At 33.3% G+C, this 23,540-nt stretch overlaps 1 protein-coding gene across 1 annotated transcript in view; it reads right to left on the bottom strand.

Annotated features, from left to right (window-relative positions):
- Positions 1 to 1,630: 1,630 nt before the first annotated feature.
- Positions 1,631 to 23,540, bottom strand: part of fs(1)M3 (female sterile (1) M3) — a 39,690-nt gene continuing 17,780 nt past the window's right edge. Inside the window, exons 16-31 of the mRNA XM_072546721.1 lie at positions 21,975 to 22,207; positions 21,771 to 21,895; positions 21,551 to 21,712; positions 18,298 to 18,479; positions 18,044 to 18,227; positions 15,105 to 15,418; positions 14,933 to 15,049; positions 14,686 to 14,880; positions 14,372 to 14,597; positions 11,197 to 11,402; positions 8,530 to 8,710; positions 6,130 to 6,439; positions 5,401 to 5,635; positions 4,570 to 4,737; positions 2,319 to 2,523; positions 1,631 to 2,257 (exon numbers count right to left, since the gene is read on the bottom strand). Of these exons, the coding sequence (XP_072402822.1) occupies positions 2,037 to 2,257; positions 2,319 to 2,523; positions 4,570 to 4,737; positions 5,401 to 5,635; positions 6,130 to 6,439; positions 8,530 to 8,710; positions 11,197 to 11,402; positions 14,372 to 14,597; positions 14,686 to 14,880; positions 14,933 to 15,049; positions 15,105 to 15,418; positions 18,044 to 18,227; positions 18,298 to 18,479; positions 21,551 to 21,712; positions 21,771 to 21,895; positions 21,975 to 22,207 (3,264 nt within the window). The 3' untranslated portion in view covers positions 1,631 to 2,036. The remainder of the gene's footprint in view (positions 2,258 to 2,318; positions 2,524 to 4,569; positions 4,738 to 5,400; positions 5,636 to 6,129; positions 6,440 to 8,529; positions 8,711 to 11,196; positions 11,403 to 14,371; positions 14,598 to 14,685; positions 14,881 to 14,932; positions 15,050 to 15,104; positions 15,419 to 18,043; positions 18,228 to 18,297; positions 18,480 to 21,550; positions 21,713 to 21,770; positions 21,896 to 21,974; positions 22,208 to 23,540) is intronic.

Genomic DNA, 23,540 nt, shown 5'->3' with positions numbered 1-23,540 from the left:
TTCCTTTCTTAGATGATCAACCTAGAAACACTTTATTCTGCCTGTGTTTTATTTTAAGCCAACTTTCGAATAATTTTATCTGGCTTCGATCTAACTACAGCTATTCAATCTAATATTATTGGTATCTAGTTTACCATATCATCTGGATGGCGCGAGCAGATCTCAGATTCCCATTAAATATATACTAAGAGACATGGGTGATATCGCCACAAAATCAGGTGTAATGAAAGACTGTAAACCTTATCATAACACTGGAACGACAAAATCAGCAAAAAGAACACACAGAAAACCGAAAGTTAGTCAATACGATGAGCGTAGAATATGCCGACTTTCTTTGGAAGATCGTCGCAGATCCGCAAAAGAAATCAATGCTATTGTCAAATCAACTGACTTACAAATATCGGACCGCACTATCAGAAGAAAAATGTGTGAAAATGGACTGCGAGCACAAACTCCTAGAAAGAAGCCGGTCCTAAACAAAAAACTGGGTACTTGATTGAACGTTGGTACACAGAGAGTGGACAGAAGAACTGTGGAGTAAGGTAATTTGGAGTGATGAAACCAGAGTGACGGAGTGAAGTTTGTTGTCGACCGGGGGAAGACCTTTTGCCCCAGTGTACTGCGGTCCCTATGAAGCATCCTGTGAGTGTAATAATAGAGGCTTGTATTACCACTAACAGAGTTGGACGTTTAGCAGTAATAGAGGGTAATATTAATGCAAAAAATATCAGGAAGAGATACTGCAAGCCAAACTGCTGCCGACTATCAGAAATTTGTTTGAAGGGGATACCCAACAATGCATCTTTCAGCAGGATAGAGCGCCTTGTCATACGGCTAAGACTTCCATGGAATGGTTAAAAAACCATGACGGTACTGTCCGGCCTTGGCCTGGAAATAGTCCCAATCTAAATCCAATACAAAGTTTATGGTCAAGGCTGAAAGTGTTAGTATCACGCCGAAACCCAAGTAACAAGAGAGAACTGATAGAAGCCATTATTAAAAACTGATTTAGAGTTTACACCAGAAGATTTGGATCATCTCGTGAACTCTATGCCTCGCAGAATCGAGTCTGTCCTAAAAAACAGAGGTTATCCCACCAAATACTAATTTTCTTGATAATAACCATTGCACTACTTTTTAAGAATATATCTACTAATAGTTAACGGCTGTTGTTTTATTTATTATTAAATTTTTAGAGGGTTTTTCTAAAGAGTCTTGTGAAAAAGAGGAATGCTGAAAACAAAATTAAAATTTTTGGAAAGTTTTCAGAATTTTGGACCCTAGTGTATATAATATATATATATATATATATATATATATATATATATATATATATATATATATATATATATATATATATATATATATATTATATGATTTCGATGGTTTTTCGGGTTTGACTTCGCGTTGAATAGTTTTGTTTTTTTTTAGAAAAACCATTGGTTTGACTTTTTGACTCACACTGGTCATTGTCAAGTCAGATGCAGTTGTATCTGCTTCTTCCTGATGTTCAAGAAGAATTGATATCAGTTTTCAAATGTTATGTTCTTCGTAATCTGTATGTTTAAAAATAATAAGATAATAAACTATACATTTTTTAAATATCTTTACACTTATATTACATATTTTACAATAGCTACTTTAATAAATTAAAATAATAAATTAAATCAATAAAGAATATATGTACATATATTCGCTTTTTATAAATTTTAACGATAAAAATAACAATAAACAATAAAACATTAATCGTCGTCTAACAATTTTGACTGAAACATTACATTTTTATTTTTATTATCTAAATTTTTCAAAAAATTTTGTATTAAAGCGAAGTTATCTAAAACAAAATAAAAACGAATGGACCCACCACTTATCACAAACACTTAAGATGTGACTTTTTTAATACAAAAATATAATTAAGTTTAAATCACATTCTTTTAATTCTTCTGGCAAAACTTATGTCGCAGGTGTTTGATTTTGTTACTAAAAATTGTTTGACGACTTATGAGTTGTGATAATACCTGAAAAAATAGTAAGGTTTAATTCGATCCACTTTTTACAACCGTCAATAAAGAACTGCTTTTGGCTGATCCTGCAAAGAGATAAAGCTGCTTGTTATAGTTCAAAGGAATAATATTTGTAAGCCCTTCTATCACACCACTAGATTTAAGCTTGAATCCTTCTAAATACCTATACGAATAAATATAGTATCGTTCAGTTGAAGTCACTATACATAGAAAAGCTTCAGTTATTTCGATTCCTGTAAAACCACCAAAAAATATATCAAATCTTAGTTAGGTATTTCATTCAGTTATATTTACCTTCTGTGTAAAATGATGATAATCCTATAACATGGTCGTCTAATGGAAAACTTTGATAGAAATAATAATTATCAAATTCAGGATAATATTTTAATATTTGCACTGGTGCTTCCGTGTGAGCTAGGGCTATCAAACTATCCGTACCCAATACTATACCAGTGGCAGTGGAACATCCAAGAGACGGTATCGTTCGCATATATATAAACTAAAAATAATTCAAAAGTCAATTATCTATAATATGATTCATACTTCATTAATTGCGTCAACTCGCATTACTACTGGTAGTCGCCCGGTATGTTACCAATTTTGAAATTGCCGCCTTATTTTTGTTGGAGTCAAACGAAATGTCATTCCTTGATCGTTTGGTGGTGGGATAAATATTCCTTTAACTTTAAATCATGGTACAATGAATTAAATAGCAACGACTTGTCCTTGTTGAGTTCTCTTTCTTTGTGAGCCGGTCAAGTGATAATTTCGTAATAGTGAATACGCTGCTAACTGTTTCTTTGCTTTAATTGGAAACAACATGGCCATGCTGCCTGAAGTTAAATGTAAACCTTTTTATTAACGATAATTAAACACACTATCAGTGTTTTTGAGATTTTGTTTGACCTCCTAGAAGTAAAGTTAGAAAGTATACTGTTCTTTATTATTATACAATTTTTTATATGCTTTTGTTCTTCGCAACTTTTATAAAAACACTTAATTCTGGTCTTCTTAAAAGAACTGAACGTGTAATTCCCTGGTTCCGAGTTAAATTTATCATTCACTTCAATGTTGTTATAACTGCAAATTCTTGTAAGTTATTGTTTGTAATTTTCTCTAATCAAGCTCATTGATTTACTTTTAGACGAACTGATGATGTCTATGGATTCAAATACGACACGTCTTTAATAAAGGATAAAATGGCAAAATCCTTTTGTTTTCTTCTCCAGTCCACTCTACCTCCAGACATCAAAAATCTCTTATACCCAGGGAAAAATCATGCCAAATTCCAAGAATATATGGCATGTCAAAAATCTATAAGCCTAGTGTCCCCCTAAGACCCATCATTAGTGCATACAACTGTCTCACTCAGAAATTGGCAAAACATCTCGCCTTATCCTTACAACCATTAGCTGAAAACGCCTCGTCCTTTATACTAGTTAGTTTTGATATTTCGTCATGAAAACCATTTCCATCTTGGACTCTAAACATCAAATCTCCCAAGACATATTATCGTCAAATCAAAGGTGCCCAATGAGATCCCCCTCTCTCCCGTAATAGCTGATATCTACATGAAACATTTCGAAACAACAGCCCTTTTATTATCAAATCTCAAACCTACACCTTTGTCATTTGGACCCATGGTAAAGACACATTAGATCTCTTCCTCACCCACCTGAATACAATATATCCCAGTATTCAATTTACTGAAGTTAAGTCTGAAGCGTCTTTGCCATTTCTTGATGTTCTTATTCAGGAACATTCATCTCACAGTTTTTACCATTCTGTGTACCAGAAAGCCACCCACACAAACTGTTCCCACACACACTTATCCACACTCTTGTTTCCCGTTCCATAAGACAGCGACGGCAATCACAGATCATCCAAAATCAATTCAATAAGGCAAACACTCTTACAAAACGGTTACCACAAAACCCAAATCAATAGCAGCATTCATAAACATCTAAACCCCATTCCATCCAAAAAAGAAACCTTGTCGGCCGATCAACACAAAATCTTTCTACCTTTTATCAAAGGTGTCACTGACAATATCAGTAGAACTCATAACCCTTTAAACATCAAAACCATTTTCACTACCCACTCCAAGTTGTCCAATCTCGTCAGATTCGTAAAAAAAAAATCCTCAATGAAGACAATTGTGTCTACGAGAAACCTCATTCCAGTTGACCACGAACATACATAGGACAGACAAACCGACGAATCTACAGCCGTATTTACGAATATTCTATATCTGTAAAACATTCCGATATTACTTCAGTCCTAGCCCAATATCATATTCAGGCAGGTCACGTGTCACAGGTCAAAAATCAAAAACCATCGCTCCTATCCGCTCCTTAAAATCGAGAATTATTCGTGAAGCCATCGAAATTGAAAGACTGCCGGCAACATGTATATGTATAATCTATGGACTTTTATTTTCAGTGAAAGTGCATTATATTTCTATTTAATTTCTAGTCTGTAGCGTTTTAACTATAGCCTAACTACTAAATGCTTTATACGTGTAGTGCCAACTAGAAGATATTACCTGTTCTGTATTTGGATTGAACCTATAAATATTTGTAAATTCATTTTCATGATTTGCGTCATTTGGTATTTGATTTCCTAGAACCAGTACAACGCCTTGTGCAGTTTGCATCAGGTATACTTCTACAACCCCCTTGGTGCGTATTTTTTGGATCTCTAAAGCGTGGGTCTAAACATAAAAATAAATGGTTAGGTTAGGTTAGGTTAAGGTACAAAACATTAATGTTTTGTATTTTGAGAACGATTTCCGAAGTGGAAGTGTGGATGATTGGAAGAATATGGCATTAAAATAAATACAGAAGGTTGCGTTTCCATTTAATTTGAGTCTCTCATTATTCTCCTACACTTGTTTCAAGGTTTACCTTTGGAATAAATCTAAGAACTTAATAGTATTTTCACTTCCAACCTTTAGCGTAAACTAAAAAAGCTTTTTTAATTGAAATTAGTCGAATCCATCACTTCTTTTAACTAATTGATCAAAAATATAATGGTAGAGGATTTGGTTAAAGATGTTTAGTGCACAACATTCTTTTATATTAAATTAAAAGAGATCTGCCTTTGAAATAATCTGATCTTAATCTGCTATTGAAATTATTTTCAATAAGCCTTTTGCTTGTATAAATCTTCTTCTAAATGGGACAGAAACAAATTTAATGAAAAATATAATATGGAAATCGTCTTGTATCTATATTTTATATATAAATTATAATTATAGGTATAGTTTCATATATAGTCAATACCACATTGGTATTATCTTCACGATATTAACATAATATAAAAAATATAAATAATAGTTACTTGAGGAATATCAAATTATCGGTTCTCTACATACCTTGTTTTCATTAATCTGAATAACCGTACAGTCCAAATCGTAGCTATCAAGAACTACATCATAGTATCTTCCAATAACCGCATAAGTTTTGTCATTTAATGTAAAAAAGTCCACTTTACTTATATAACCAGTAAAAAAGGTATCATATTGATAGAAATAGCCTTTTTTGTTTCCTCTAGTCTTTGTTGTCCAGGTCATCATTGACATTTCATTCATTAATTTCGCTTGACTATTTCTAAAACATGAACGTAACAAAATATTAGATAAAATTATATATGTACATAAAAAATTGAGGAAAAAACGAGCAATTTATTGATAGCTACTGAATTATTACACCATAGTTGTTGTTGAGGTAAGAATTTATAATAGACTGCGTCCCAAACTAGTCCCAAAGGCTATATTTATAATCTCACTAAAATTATACGATTTATCAAATAAGAGTATTGCCCTCTGCATAGAACAAAAACCTATGACTTGTGAAAGCTGGCAAATATAATTCGGATATGGACATGATTGCAATCATTTCCTCAATACCTATTAGGCAGTGTCACAATTATACACGGTGAAACTATAAAAATTCAGGAAATTAAGATTAAAGTTAGATAATATTATATTATAATATTAAATTAATTAGATGATAACATGTATATTTAACGAAATCCATAATCCGTTATTGAACTAATATACACTTGCTTCCAATATTTATATTTACTTTTTAATATTTCTTACCTACAATGAGAACTAGTACTGACACTATTAGTAATAAAGTTGACTGTGGTGTTTCCGTCATCATAGCCGAAAATTCTTTGGACACCTGTATTGGGAAACACGTTGACCGAGGAATGAGGAGATATTACTACGGAAGACTGCACGGGACATGAACAATTGTTTGGCAGTCCACAATATGAGCCCAATTCAAATCCATTAATGTTAATTACAATCTCGTCTTCAGCAGATAATATTGAAGCTCTAAGAGAATTCGGCATCTCTACTTGCAATGCATCTGACTTTTCTAAATACATAAATTCTTCTGGAAGTTCTGAAATAGAAAAACCCTATTTTTAAGTAATAGTCCAACGTAAAATTCTCATGTATATAAAAAATAAGAGGCAATGTGAATCTTACTGTTATTAAATAATATTCACAATCTAGTGAAATAAAAAAAGTATCGGTAAAAAGGAGTATACCTCATTCTGCACCTGCCATTGATCTGTCACCATCTTATGTTCCAGGATTATTGGTGGATGATCTGAGAAGCGTTTACAACCTACTAAGAAATTTCCCGAGAAAAGAGAAATCACTGTAAAAGTAAATTCTCATTCGAGATTTCCTGGAGTCATATAATTTAAAACTAATAGATCATTTTCGTCAAAGTTTTACAAACCTCCTTCCATGAGTATTGGATAGTTTTGTCCTCAGTTTTTACTTGTCCAAATTCGCCAAATTACTCTCCCCCTTTTACACCTACATCAAGGGTAGACTCTTCCTCTATTCTTTCTATATTGGTACTATATTGACATCAAAGATTAATACTATTACAAGAATTAATATTAAACTCAACAGTCTTCCGGGTTGAACCGCGTCGATTATCATTGCGCCGAGCTTTCGACATACTCTTTGATGCCTTTTTCAGGGCTTCCGAGGTCTCAGTCTCCCGAGCCTCCAGACACTACTACACCGATGCAATAACCAATGCATTACTGACAGTAATTCTTGATTTAAGAATTTTGTCGATTTTTTCAGTGACACCTTTGATGTAAGGAAGAAAAGTTTTCGTATGATGAGGGTCTTAGTTTTTGGGTTGAGATTGAGTGGTAGATTAATGTCTGTGGATAACTCGCGGTAACCGTTTCGGATGAGGGCTTGTTTTGCTTGTTTTAAAGTAGAGAGCTCAGCGGGTCTACTTGCATCATCGCAAAGGCGTATAGAACTGGAGACAAGGATGATAAGAGTTGGCATACAAGTAACGATTGATATGGGTGGGTTTTCGATAAACAGAGTGATAAAAACCTTGGGATTGGTTTTTCTTTATGATAACGTCGAGAAACGGTAAGGATGAGTCAGTTTCCACCTTCATCGTGAACTGGATACTAGGATACCATTTAGATGGGTTTGAAAAAACACCAAAGCATCCCTGACATGGGGCCAAATAATGAATGTATCGTCAACATATCGTAGCCAGCATGAGGGTTTGAGCATTGATGTGGATAGTGCTAAGGTCTTAAAGTCTTCTATAAAGATATTGGCAATTACTGGAGATAGTGGGGAGTCCAGTTATTTGTCTGTAGAATTGATTTTGGAAGATGAAATAAGTGTTGGACATACAATGTTTAATGAGAGATAAGTGGTTTTGCTTGATACTGTATTTAGTTTTCAGAATATTTAGAGTTTCATCTATAGGAAAGTTTGTAAAGAGTGAAACGATATCGAAACTTAATAGAATGTCTGACGCTGAGATAGGGTATTGTTTAAGAAGTTCGATAAAATGAATAAAATTTTTAACAAAGGATGGAGCATTTTCGGCGAGAGGTTGTAGAGTTTTGGCCAAGTACTTGGCCACTGGTTGTGTAGGGCAGTTGTATACACTGACAATGGGACGTATAGGAATATCCGGTTTTTGAATTTTGGGTAGGCCATATATTCGAGGTGTTCTGAAAGACTTTTCACGAGGAATTAGAGATTGTTTTATGTCAAATGTTTATAGAAACTTATTAAAACATGTTGTTTACTTTGTAAGCATTTTGCATTTAGAAATGAACTTTATAACACTCTCTCAATACTGTTACGAACATGCATTCGACGTAACACATATAACGGTTGCATCTCGAGACGACGATGACCTGTCCTTCTAGAAGTGTCCGGAAGTTTCGACCACGGGAGAGATCGACCCGTCAAATAAACGAATTAGAGGTGGACTACTCCAGATTATTCTAGTAAATAATAACTTATGTATATAAGCAGACCTTTTATGAGTTAAAGTTAGTTGATAAGATATTTTAGTACTGTAAACTTATAAATAAATATATTTACATAAATTAGAACCGCTCGTTTTATTAAAAAACGGTACAATACTAAATAAATAAATCAATAAAACGACTAGAAAATGATTTATATAAAATAAATACATACTTTTAACTAACGGCATCATCTTTTTGACCATTGTTGTTAACTGAGTTTTCATGCTGAAAATTTCTTCCATCTCAAGTCTCCTATCACTCGAGGATAATACTTTTTTAATTTGTGAAACAGATTGTCCATTTATAAATTCTGCTTTAATTGAACCATTATTGCTAGTCGGTACAAGAATTGTCTAAAAATATAAATAATTTTAGATATAATTTACTCCTATAAAAATTATTTGGGCCACAATCTATAAGTGGGCCATGTAGAAGTCAAACTAAAGAGACTCATCGACAGTACAGTGAAAGAGAACCTGGATTCTGACACTCTGAAAAGCCCCGTAGTTGGTCAGAGCTTAATGGATACTGTAGCGAAAAAGCTGACAAAAGCAGATAATAAACAGTTTTAAATTCAAGAAAGTCAACATACTGCAATACAACGAGAGAAAAACAGAGAACAGAGTGTAGAAGAAAAATGGAGTTATATCAAAAACGTAGTACTGAATGCGGGAAAAAATCTAAAAAAAAGAACAAGAATAGAGAATGGACGACTGATGACATTCTACAGATGTTGAACATAAGCAGATTAATTTAGGACGCGAGGAAATAACAAGAAATCAACAGAACAATCAAGACAAAATTTAGAAAGGCATAAGAGATATGGATGCAAGAAAAATGTAATTAATCGAGGAACTCCAAATGAAACAAAACAGTATAAGCCAGAACTCTTTCTTACAAACTGCATTCGATGAGTATTACGATGAGAGTTACGATGTCTATCTTAATTTATTAAAAAATGATTATACGGAGTCCTCCTCCTCAATATTTTCTCCTTCGTAAGGATGTATTGGCATCATGTAATTTGTTTGACTATTTCTGTCCAATTATCTCTCTCCTGTGCGTGTTGTTTTACTTCGGAGAATGAGTAACCAGTCATGCCTTCTCTTCTTCTAGTTATATGTCCAAAATATCTCAGTATATTTTGGTTGATAGTTGTAATGAGTCTAGCTTTTATGTTAAGTCCTGCCTGCTAGAATTGAGTTATTTGCGCGATGGGCGGTGCATGGTATGCGCAGCATTCTACGGTAGATCCACATTTCAAATGCAATTATACGCTTTGAATCGGCCTTTTTTATTGTTTAAGTTTCTGAAGCGTAGGTTGCGATAGAAAATATCAATGCTCGAACAAGGCGTAATTTTGTGTTTTTTGTGATGTTAGTGTTTTTCCAAATTTTTGTAAATTTGGCTGTTTCCGATCTGGCCATTGTGATGCGTCGACGGATCTCGTCTTCGCATCCTCCACTGTTAGTAATAATGGAGCTTAAGTAATTAAATTGCCTGACCACTTCGTAACCTGCCATGATTCTTATCTCTGCCTGGTTCTTTCTGATTCTATCGATGATCATCACTTTGGTTTTCTGCATATTTATTTTCAAACCATATTCCGTACTCACCGTGCTTAGCCTATTCATAATTTGTTTCAGTTCTTCTGGTGATGACGCCAATATAACTGTGTCATCAGGATAACGTAGGTTTTTGATTTTTCTTTCTCTTATCGTTGCTCCACCTTGCCATTCCTCAAAAATTTAACGCATAATATGTTCATTATATATATATATATATATATATATATATATATATATATATATATATATATATTGAATAGAATAGGAGATATTATGCATCCCTGTCGAACTTCAGATTTTAATTTGAAGTTTTTCGAAACAACAATATTAACTCTTACATTAGTAGCATTATTAACATATAGTTTTTGCAATAAATAGATTAGATGTTCTGGCATCTAATCTATTTTTCTAAGTATTTAGACCCATTTCTCTAAGTATATGCCACACTTTATCCCATTTTACGACATCGAAGGCCTTGGAATAGTCAACAAAGCATAAATATGTTTCTATGTTAAACTCTCGAGATTTTTCGATAATTTGACGAATATTAAGAATATGTTCTCTTGTTCCTCTACCTGAGACGAATAATTGTTCTTGGGGAATTTGTGGTAAGAGAAGTGATTTTAGTCTTTCATTGATGATGGTTATTTCATCTTCTCCTTCTGCTTTCTGATTTCAATATTTGAGGTTTTTTTTCATAACTTCTTTTCTCTGTATTATTGTCTAGGTAGTTGTTAGAGACTAGAATTTCGCAATATTGTTTCCATACCTCTGCGATACCGTCTGGGTTTGCTATGGAATTTCCACTATTATCTTTGATGATCTGTGTCTGCGGTTTGAATTCTCTCATTAGATACTTGACTTTTGAGAAAAGTTCTCTAGATTCTTGGCGGTCAGCATGTTCCTGTAGTTGTACACATATGTTTTTAATATAATTATTTTTGTCCCTTCTGCACAAGTGTTTTATAGTAGTATTTATGGTGCATATCTCTATTTCTTTTTGTTTTGAATTTGATGTGATGTTTCTAAGTTTTCGTCTTTCTTCTACAAGATTGGGAGTCTCTTCTGTCCTCCCATGTTTTTTCCCAGCTGTTTTGTCTTTGGGATTAGTATTGTTGATGGTTTCAGCGATCTATTTCTTTGTGTATTTCCACGTTTTGTCAGGGTCTCCGGTAGTCACTGAAGTATACGGAGTATCTAAATAGAAATCTATTATAAAAGGTAATGCTAATAAAAAGGTAATGATCGATAGCATTATATGAATTACTTACAACATTTCCATGACTAATTACTGGTCCTTCAAGTGGTATCGCATTCTCAAAGCGATCAGTTACATTTGCACCATTTATAAAATCAATGGAAACATTGCCAGATATAATGGGTCGAACAAAATGTTTATTTCCTGATATGTTTTGGAAACCTAGGTCAAAAACTATGTCATCGATTGGAATACTATTAATAAACGGTGTAATGAAATCTGTAAAAATCAAATAAGTAGGTACTTTAAAGGTAAGTTTTAACTTGATTTTTCATTATGCTACCAAAGAATATACAGGATCAACCAATTTTAAGTAATAGTCACTGGTATCTTTTATAAAGCAAATATCCTGTATATTTTTTTGCAATCATTATTTATAATTCTTAAAAAATTAAAATAGCATCCATATAAACCTATGTTGGTGCAAGAACTGAATTAAGATAATCCTGATAGTAAATAAGTATTACGAAATAATAATGCATTTAAACAATAACGATAGGTCTCTCTCTATTGTCGTTTCCCCATTACTGAGGATCGTGATTTCTTTCAATATTCCTAACAATTTTTCTTCATTGGTCTCTATCTTCAGGTGCTCTGAGAGCTTTGCAAAATGAGTTTCCAGCTGCATTCTTAGTTTAGTCAGACCATATATTTGGTGATCGTCCTCTTGATTTTCTGCCCGAAACGTTTCCAGAAACAATTAATTTCTCCAAACTATTCACCTCTCCGAACCACGTACCGAAAAATTGCAGACATATTGTGGACAGCCTTTTTTTATTCTCAAGATGGTTTAGAATAGAAACGTTTTTCCTGTGAGCTGTCCAAGGTATGCGCAGCATTCTTCTCCACACCACATCTCAAAGGCATCAATTTCGGCCCGCTAGCGTCCGCGAAGAGTCCAAGAGTCTGCCACGTATAGAAATATTGAGAATACAAGGGATGCTGCCTGTCTCATCTTGATATTTTGAGAGATAGATCTGTCTTTTCAAACTTTAGTTAGGCGACTCATCGCATTTTTTGCCATACCAATACGTCTCAGAACTTCTGCTTCACAGTTACCATCGCTAGTTATACTAGACCCGAGATAGACAAAACTGTCCACTACCTGGTATTCCTGAACATGTTAGTCAGTTGAATAGTGTGGAATCTGTCGACCACCATTATTTGTCTTAGCTTTATTGATTTTCAGACCAACCTTATTACTTTCGTACTCTTCGCAGGAGATTAAACATTTCTTGCTCATTTGCTGTTATAAGTGTAGTGTCATCAGCAAATCTTAAATTGTAGATTTTCCTACCAGCTACTGCTACTTCACCGGCTTATCCATCTAAAGCCATCCTCATGGCATGTTCACCATAAATGTTGAATAAGTCAGGTGACAACACGCATCCTTGTCTAACACCTCTCTCGGTCTTAAATTGGTTTGAGAACTTCTGATCTAGTCGTACTGTTGCTATATTGGACTGGGACAGATTTTTAATAAGTGACACCAGGTGCATTGGTGTGCCCATTTCTATTAAAATGTACAACAGATTTATCCAGCTTACACAATCAAATGCCTTTTATTAGTCAACGAAGCATATAATCATAGGTACTTGAAATTCTCTAGACTCTTCAATGAGTTGTCTAAGATTCAGGATTTGTTACCTTGTACCTTTATTTATAAATCCTGCTTGTTTCTGAGGTATTTGGTAATGTAGATAAGTTTTTAATCTGTTTTTGATGATATGCAACAAGATTTTACTAGCATGTGTTATTAGTGACAGTATGCGGTATTTCAAATCTGGTAGTACTTTCCTTTTTTATGTAGCGGGATATAAATTGAGGTACACCAATCAGATGGTCATTTACCTGAATTCCAAATAGCGATACAGATAGAATTGATGATATGTAATCCTTTGTTACATAGTAACTGTAGGTAACACCTGGTATTGAATCAATGCCTGCGGATTTATTTGTCTTTAGCGATGTAATTGCATCTTTGACTTTAGCGAGTAAGACAGTAGGTTCTTTGGTAGTCAGAAGGCTACTGATTTTCTGATGGTACCTTGTTATTTTTAAATAGCTCGCCACAGTAGTTTCGCCATGTTTCCAATATTTCGTCAGTATCGGTCTTTAGATTACCTTCCTTATCTATTACAGACCACGTTTGAGATTTAAATTCTCTGGTAAGGAGTTTAATCTTATGAAATAAATCCCTCGGTTTATTTCGACAGCAATGTTTCTCTACCTCTCTGCATATTTGAGAGATGAAATCAGCGTTGTCTTTGCGGCACTGTTTTCTGATTTCTTTTTATAACGCTCTGTATTCATCGTTTGTTCCGTATCTAGTTTTATGTTCTTTTCTGCGTTGAATCACCGTCCACGTTTTATCGGATATCCACGGCTTACGATCCGTGGGAACCGCTGGCTCACAGTTTTTTGCAGCCTCGATTACCTTAACTTTGAGATAGATCTAAATGCTCTCAGGGCCACTATCTACTTGGTCTAAAGAAAGAGCTTCTTCTAAGTTTTGTTGGAAGTCATTCATTTGATGGATTTAGAGATATGACTTTTCTTAGGGGCCTTCTTTTGGGAACTTTAAACCAAAGTAGAACGTTCAATACCAAGTGTTGATGATTGCTTCCACAATCTGCGCCAGGATATGTTTTACAGTTAATGGCCGACGACTTCCATCTTAATCTTATTAGGATATAGTCTATTTGATTTCTTGTTCGTCCATATGGGCTGCGCCATGTGTATAATATCCATGGATGATGTTGGTAGAACGTGTTTGTAATTGTAAGATGTTGTTCTAACGATAGATACTATGTTTATAAATACTTAATGCAATATTCAGATGAAGCTACATTTTGTCTTAAGGAGCGTCCTTGTTTTTTAAACAAATATTTAAAAATTGTTACACTTGCTATATCGAACAAATCACGTAGGAATGAAATAGTATATAACATTAGCATAACATAATAAATTATATATATATATATATATATATATATATATATATATATATATATATATATAAAATCTAAAGGTATATGTGTCGCCTACCAGCATACTGAGGTCACGAGCCGCCATTGGTAGTGCTGTTTTTAGTTTAGTTTTAATTTGGAAAATAATATCGTGATTTAAATAAACAGTTTTACATAAATTAGAACCGCCCGTTTTTTTTAAATCGTTACAATACTTACTGTCACTATCCACATTATCGAAGTAATACGTTCCTTTCGCTATTTGAGAATTTTCTCCATCTATAACTAATCGATTGAGAATTACATCTTTAAAGTTATGTTTATCATAAAAGTTAATATTCAAATTGTTTTTTACTGCTAATCTATCAAATATTGCCTCATCGATAATTCCCGGTTTATCCAAATTTACTATATTTTCAGGAATCGTATTTGAAATACGTTTGCTCTAAAAAATTATTTCAAATTCAAGTAAATCGTTAATAGATATTTAAAAAGTGACATCCAAAGTAATTAATTTTATTATTAATACCTACATGAAATATGTTAGTTTGTAGACCTGAAAAGAATGTCTTCATTCCTCTAACCAATACATCCTTTTCATTCTTATCTACAATGGCATCATTAAGTTCAGAAATATCCTCGTCATTGATTTCGGCCGCATCCATATTATCTAATACGATAGCATTCTTGGTTCGCAAATTAAGGAACCATTTCTGGCCGATAATAGTCTAAAACGAAAAGTTTAAAAACTGTACCTACTCTTCCTTTACTGTGAGTTACCTGTGGTTCATCTGACTCTGACAACACTGCATCTTCCAATAAATCCTGGATTTCGGTTCCATTAACAGGCTTTATTGTGTTAAGATTTTTTAATAACACACTTTCAGAAATATTAACCTGTTGAAAAATGCATTTAAGTATTTATTAAAATAAGAAAAATGATGGTACTTACTGGTGCATGAATAACATTGCGAGAATCCAGGTTTACAGCCTTCTCAAAGATTCGGTACAAAATCGATTTTTCATCGAGCAGAGTGACGTTTCCCTTTATTTCAACTTTGGTCCATTTCTGACTTGGAGGATCAGCTAATTCTTTTTTTATAAATTCAATACTACAAGGAGTAAATGTGGAAGCGTTGATAGATGGAAGGACCACTTCAGAGAATACTGTTCCGTTCGGTACATATAGGATTTGAAGTATTCTACTGCGTGTATTTATTATGTTTTTGACTGTAATGTTGTTGATTTGTGGTGTTAGCAGGTTACCTAAAATTAAAAATATTATAAAATTATAATAAGGTTTTGTAGTCTAGATAAGAAAAGTTAATTACAACTAATCCTTAAAGGCAAGATAGAAGGCAAAAAATCTCAAGGGCACAGAAGGACATCGTGGTTGAAGAACATCAGACAGTAGGCAGGAATGACTACCATACATCTATTTAGAGCAGCTGCCAACAAAATTGTATGGACCAACGTGATTGCCAACATCTACAGAGGTGTGATTGCCAACAATCAAAATATAAAGCACAAAATACTCAAAGAATATGTTGAGTGACGAACACTCAAGCGGATGGGATCACTCTTTAGAGATAAAACAAGAGATAGCAAAGGCCAGATCAGCATGTATTAAGATGAATTCAATATCCAGACCTCCCACTATCAACAAAATATAGAATAATCAAATGGTACATAATTTATGGTACTTGAAAATCAGCCAAATACAGAAAGGAAAAAAATTATAAGGAAAAATTATTATTACAGTGATCTTTATTTAGTTTAAAAGTAGTTACTAACACAGCGCTGCTTAGATGGGAACAAATATGTATAAGCATGTTTTATAGATTATTAAAAAGCGTTCGATTGGGTTAGACACGATCAATTCATTGCAACTTAAAAAAAAAACAATTTGATTAACGAGATATCAGAATTATAGACAATCAATAGTATACCAAAAAGCACATATTATAGACAATACAAAAGCAGGACACATCAAAATTAGGCAAGAGTAAATTATTTTTTCATTACTTTTTAACTTGAACTCTCAAGCAATCATGCAAAAGACTCTGGATAATGAGACTGCGGGAATTACAGTAAGCAAAATCCTCAATAACTGAGATAGGCAGAGGATACTGTAGTACTTGTTAGAGCCATTTAATAATTATTCATTTCAGGTTTGATTTAAGAAAAGAAAAATAAAAGATTATTACTGGGAACGCTTTTCGAAAGAAATGGAACATGATTTTTACGGTCTGCAAAAGGAAATGTGGCGATTCATAAGAGGTTAAAGAACGGAGGTAAAGGAACTAATAGAACCAAAATACATAGAAAAGGATAAGTGGATTGACACCCTAAAAAAGCTTTATGCAGAGGAAGAACAAACGACTAGAACCAGAAACACCAGAAATTACCAGAAATTAAAAACTTAATAAAAATGTACAGGAAGTTCGGAAAATACTTGAAAATCTAAAGAACATAAAAGCAGCAGGTAAAGACGGGATACCAAACGAATTATAGGTAATAGATTTTGACAAGAGCTGTGACCTTGAAAATAACAGGTTAACTTGTGTACTGCATCGGCATGACTCATAGCTCTTGTTAAAATCCATTACCTCTACTGAAATATTGTGGAGCAGCAACGACAGAACAATTAATAACATTAATTAATAAAATTATACAACACAATACAATACCGGAAGAATGGAGAACGAGCGAACTAATTCTACTGTTTAAAAAAGGAGATAAAAAACAGCCAGAAAACTACAGATGTATAAACTTGTTAAATACTACGCTAAAACTTACAACTGAAATTTTGAAAGTGCTAATAAATCAGAGAGGGTTTAGCAGATGAACAACAGGGTTTTCGTAGTGGAAGATCGCGTACAGATGCAATATTCGTTATAAAGCAAATTATTAAGAAATCACTATAGTATAATAGACCAGCATTTCTGTGTCTGATTGACCTAAAGATAGCGTTTGACAGAGTAAGACTCAAAGATGTAATCCATCTTCTACATAATAGTGAAGCTTCCCTGAATAAATGGACAACTTACAGGACCTATAGAAATATGCAGCGGAATAAGACAAGAGGATTCATTGAGGCCCATGCTCTGTAATTTAATTATGGATGAACTTTTAAAAAGCGTTAACAAAGGAAGAGGATGCAGAATGGGAAACAAAGAAATAAAAATACTCTGTTATGCAGACGACGCAATATTGATAGCCCAAGATGAAGATAGTCTGCAAAGACTGGTCCACAGATTTAACATAAGAGCAAAAGAATTTAATATGATAATCTCATCTCAGAAAACTAAAACAATAGTAGTCAGCAAAGAACCAAACAGATGTAAAATAGAAATTGATGGCATCAGTATTGAACAACTAATGGAAATAAAAAATACTTGGGAGTTACACTGTCTAGCTGTGGAGACCTGGACAAAGAAGTGAGAGATCGAGTAGAAAAAGCAAATGGACTGACAGGATGCCTTAATAACACTATACGGCGAAACAGATATACTTGAGATGAAATCAAGAATTTATAAAGCCAGTGTAAGACCAATAATGATATATGCCTCAAAAACAAGACCCGACACAGCCACAACGTAAAGGCTACTGGAAACGGCAGAGATGAGAGTACTGAGAAGAATTACAGGAAATACGCTGAGAGATCGAAAGAGAAGTGAAGACATTAGAAGAAAATGTATAGTATAGTGTATAAATGAATGGACACAAAATAGAAAAAAAAAGAATGAAATAACCACATAAGCAGAATGGAGGAGACCCGTGTCGTCAAAATAGCAAGAGATAAGTCACCAACCGGCAAAAGTAGTATCGGATGACCGCGCAAAGATGGAGTGGTGACCTCCCTTAAGGGGTAGGTATAAATATAATTACCTGTCTTGATATTTTCAAAAGTAAATGGTGCTGTTATTTTCTGTTTGCTGTGTCTAGTCAATACTCTTTGGGTGATATTCGTAAGATCTAAATCATTGATAAAGGAAGCGATTAAATTGTTCACCTTGATTTCTTTAGAAAATTTAATTTTGTCCAAAAATCCATGTTGTCCAATGTGTGGTGCCTAAAACAACAGAAAATCAAATTATTGATATTGGACACAACATTTAGTTAGAGAAGCTATGAGTACTTACGTGTTTTAATAAATCTTGATAGGAAATGTCATTCAGCGAGGAAATATTCTTGATGTGGTCAATACTAACGTTTCCATTGATGGTTAAAATATCTAATGTATCAGTGTTATTTAACAATTCCGCAAGTGAGTAATATACGTGTAAATTGTGGCCATTGATATTTTTTATTGTTAGATTAGTTACTGAAAGAAAAAAATAATTTTTAAAAATTAAGTAATTTAACTTTTTTCCACAAAATAACTTCTGGAAAGGATAGTGGGCTCAAATGTCTAATTTGTTTATATAGAAGTATGATTGAGTTTATAGTCACTGGCTTTATGTTTGTTTTTATCACTGTAACGTGTTAATTCTAATAGTATCAAATCTCTCTCGATTAGATCATTGGGCACGTACCACGGGGCATTTGTTAATATGCGCAGGATCTTATTTTGAAATCTTAGAAGGATACCTTAGAAGAAATCTTCGCAGTTACTACCAGGGACAACAGTGGGGAAGAAATGTACAAAAATAGAAACAGATAGGAAGAAAACGAAATGCTATTCGAGAGAAGTAACCTAACCAAAAGGTCACCCAGCAAGGTTAGAGTCCAAAATGAAGATATGATGCAAATGATGCGAGAAATTGAGAAAAAAATAATGACATGATGGAGGAAATCGGAAAAAAGATATTTAATTAAAGAAGGGTCTGAAGGAAGCAAACAAAAAAATAGAACAATTAGAGAAAACTGAACAGAAAAATAATATTATAATTTTTATAATATCTTTTTAAGATATAAACATACAAACCAAAAATATTAAACTAATCAAGAAAAAATTGGAAAAATTTTTAGGAATAGATCTCGATTTACACATTAAACGTACAGAAGCTGAAAAAATATATGAAAAGACTTATAGTTTATTCGTCTTCCGGGTTTGGACCGTGTCATTTGTGAGTGACCCAAAAGTGGGTTCATCTCGACGTTTCGCTACAATTGTATGTAGCTTCTTCAGGAGAACAAAAAAGAAAACAAAAGACAGGAAGATGGGTAGTTAGCAACGGTAACTCAGTTACTCAACGCAACCAGAGGCGAATACTAACTACCAAGATGGGCATTTGGTCACAGTAACTCAACTACTTAACGCAGCCAGAGGTGAAAACCAAATGGGTTAAGTAGTTGTGCCAAACCAAATGGGTCTGGCTGCGTTAAGTAGTTGAGTTACTGTGACCAAATGCCCATCTTGGTAGTTAGTATTCGCCTCTGGTTGCGTTGAGTAACTGAGTTACCGTTGCTAACTACCCATCTTCCTGTCTTTTGTTTTCTTTTTTGTTCTCCTGAAGAAGCTACATACAATTGTAGCGAAACGTCGAGATGAACCCACTTTTGGGTCACTTACAAATGACACGGTCCAAACCCGGAAGACGAATAAACTATAATTCTGACTCTGGCCGTGGAAACCTACGATTTCATTTTATATGAAAAGACCTTTGCAGCAGAAATAGAAGATATGTCAGACAAGGTACAGGTACTAAAGAACAAAAGGAGACTGAAAGATATTGCAGACCATGAAATTTACATTGAATCGGATCTCAACAGGTAGGACGGTGAAATTCAAGCTAAAATTAGAAAAACAGCCAAAGATAAGAGAGAAAAGGGAAACAAAACGAAGATAGGATACATGAAACTATAAATAAATATGATGACAACGAAATGGAATAGCGAGAAGGAAGAATTGATTCAGGGAGGCCAAACAGAATTCCTCAAGAATGGAGATCAAGCATCCTAATACCTCTCTTCAAGAAGGGAGACAAATTGGACCTGGAAAATTACAGAGGAATTAATTTATTACAACACAACATTAAAATTAAAAACCAAAGTGATAATAAACAAACTGGATAAGATTATAATACTAACAGAAGAACAACAAGGTTAGGTCGGGGAGATCATGAACCGACGCTATATTTATAATGAGGCACGTGCAAGAGAAATCGTTAGAATATAACAAATCGGCATATCTATGTTTCGTGGATCTTTAGAAGGCGCTTGACTAGGTCAAATTAAACGTTATCCACTTATTGTACTCAAGAAGGACTTCTAGGAATAATCTACATGATCGAAAGTATCTAACAAAACAACACAATAAAAGTAAAAGTAGAAGAAGAACTAACTGACGAGTTGAAGTTGGGAATTGTTCAACCTAATTGTGGATGAAATAATAAAAAAAAGTAAGAACTAAAAAAGATACCAAATAGGAGAAAAACAACTTAAAATACTCTGCTATGCAGACAACGCAATACTACTCTCTCAGAGTGAAGATGATTTACAACGTATGCTGCACCAATTTAATATAACCGCCAGAAAATGTAGCATGTTAATTTCCACAAAAAAGACAAAATGCATTGTTATAACAGCAAATTTACTAAGATGTAAATTGGAGTTAGAAGGTTAGATAATAGAAGTGATGGAGTTTAAATATCAAGGCATCACATTATCTAGTTACGGAAAGCTTGAAATGGAAGTGGAAGATCAAGTGAATAGAGCAAACAGAGGCGCAAGTTGTTGCCTGAATGAAACAATATGGAGAAATAAAAATATCGGGAAAGAAATGAAAGAGAGGCAGAACAGTCATCCGACCAATAATGGCATACGTGGCAGAAACACGACCTGACGACACAGACAGGACGAAAAGGATGTTAGAAACAGCAGAGATAAAATTACATAAAAAAATTGATGATAAAACACTATGGGACAAAGCTAGAAGTACAGATATACGACGGAGATGCAAGGTGGAGAAGATCAAGGACTGGGTAAGAAATAGAAGCGTAGAATGGAATGATCATATAAGCCGAATGACAACAAATAGAGTAGTAAAGACGGCAATAGACGGTTCTCCAATAGGAAGACGATCAGTAGGAAGACACGAAAACGATGGAACGACAACTTACTGGAGGCACATTGAAAAACAGACAGAGTCATGTCTACATAAAAAGAAGAAAAAGAGGTGTGATAGAAGAGGATGTTTGTCGTTTCTCTCTAGAAGAAAAGGAAACTGAATTATATGTCTTATGCTGACATATTAATAATAATTCCCTTACAAATATGTTTTATCTAACCTTCTTCCATTAATACTTTTTTTGTCTTCCTCTCATATTCCGTCTTCGAATTTAACACTTAGCAATTATGCATCTTGGTTATATAAACAATAAATATTATCTCCCATTACATAGGTATTATATTAAGTATAATTATTAAACTTGTAAATAGATTTTTACTTACCATTAAGGATGTGGAAATCCAAATTGCTAAAGTTATGTTGCTGATCAATAAAAACGTACTTTTCTCGTATATTGTCCAATGAAACATCATTTATAGATATAATATTTTTCAGATCGCAGTTTATATCACCTTCCACTATCAAATTCTTGATAGTTTTTCTCCCTTAAACACAACAGTAATTCAAAAAATTGTCGTTGCTGTTGTTGGCCATATTTTTTACCTGTAACATTTGTTAGTGCTTTGGTATTTATGACATCAGAAACATTAATATCCCCTAACATTTTAGTTTCCAGAATATCGATTCTAAGAGTGTCCAAGTAATTCTTTTTTCCATGTATGGTTTGCCTAAAGAGAGTTTATATTATTGTTTATTGGTCAAAGCATTTATTCTTGTTAATGTATGAGTTGATAACTATATATTTACCTCCCACTTCTCTTAACAGCTTCACTGGAGATTTTATTCAAATCAGGAATACGTGAGCCTGCTTCACTAAGTATAACGTTTCCAAGAATAGTAACATTAGAAAAGGAAAAATCGCTCTCTAGCTTTTCGGTATTATCGTTTAATAAAAACTGCGTAATTTTGACTCCATTTAATAATTCCGTAATCAAATGTGATGTATTTAACGATTTAAGATGTGGTTTTACTGGGATTTCCTAAAATCATAGACGTTGAGAAACGGAAAAATTTGTTATACAAATTGGTAATAAATGGTACAAATTAAAAATTAAAAAAAAAAACAAAAAAGAAAAATTTGAAAATTTAACATATTTTTAAAGTAGGTACCCTGTAGTACATGTTTGTTATATTTTAAATACTGTGTCTGTTATTAGTTATTTAAAAGTAGACAAATGAAAAAAAACAATGCCGCACATTTTTAACTTAAGTTGAAGTTTGAGGGGTCGCCATGCTTGTCCCGCGGTCGCTATCTTGGAAAAAGACTTGAAAAAGGTTTTCGCGCCGTATTTCGTAAATTAGCAACCCTGCAGTAAATTATATTGAATATTATTTGTAGCAAATTAAGTTTTCTACAACTTTATTCCTATTACTTTTTATCATAAACTAGAATATAAATAAGTTATAAACAAAAATAACTTAAAATTTTGGAACAAATTTTATTTTAGGCCTTATAACTTTTTTGTGGTAATTTTACAAAAAAAATGACATCAAAGCAGTATTATAGAGGGATTTTTAAAGAATAAGTTTTACTACAAGTTTGTTTAATAATTTCATTAATTTCTCTGGATTTTGTAGTTCTCCGAAATTGAACGCGTTCTTGAATACTCGCCATCTTGGAATAAGGGGTACAATGAATTTTCACGCTGTATCTCGTAAACTAGCAACCCCACAGAAAATTTTATTACCTACACATTATTTGTAGCAAACTAAAATGTCTACAACTTTATTTCTATTACTTTTTAGTACAAAATAGAAAATAAAAAAGTTAACAAAAATAACTACAAATTTTATTTTGAGCCTTATTAATTTTGTTTTAATCATTTTACGATAAAATTACATCAGAGCAAATCGATTTTTGGAAGAAATCAATGTAAAACACAATTTTTATTTAACTAAATTTAACACCTACTTTATTTAGTAAACATGTCTTTCTTGCTTCTAACGTAAATAACAAAATTAAATAAATTTTAATTATCAAAATTGAATTTAAAAAATTCAATCGACAATCGACAATCAGATCGACTGAAAGAACTAAAACGTTGGCAAGATTTTGTAATAGGATAATAGGAATACGAGAAGATCGTCCAATTCTCTGTCAGTTGAGTTAGTCCGTCGGCTTACAGTTTCTGATTGTGTTCATGTATCACCCACCACATAGATGGCACAGGCAGTCAAGATCAATCTTATTATATAGTATTTTGATCTATTTTACAATACAATTATTATTGCAGATTATTTGAAACTTACATTTGAGGTGTCATCTCCGCCGCAATGTTGCCTAGTTTATAGTTTTTTCGGGATGGATTAGGG

This window comes from Diabrotica undecimpunctata, chromosome 10 (genome assembly GCF_040954645.1).
Source record: "Diabrotica undecimpunctata isolate CICGRU chromosome 10, icDiaUnde3, whole genome shotgun sequence".
Lineage (NCBI taxonomy): Eukaryota > Metazoa > Arthropoda > Insecta > Coleoptera > Chrysomelidae > Diabrotica > Diabrotica undecimpunctata.
This window is presented reverse-complemented; position numbering and strand designations above follow the sequence as displayed.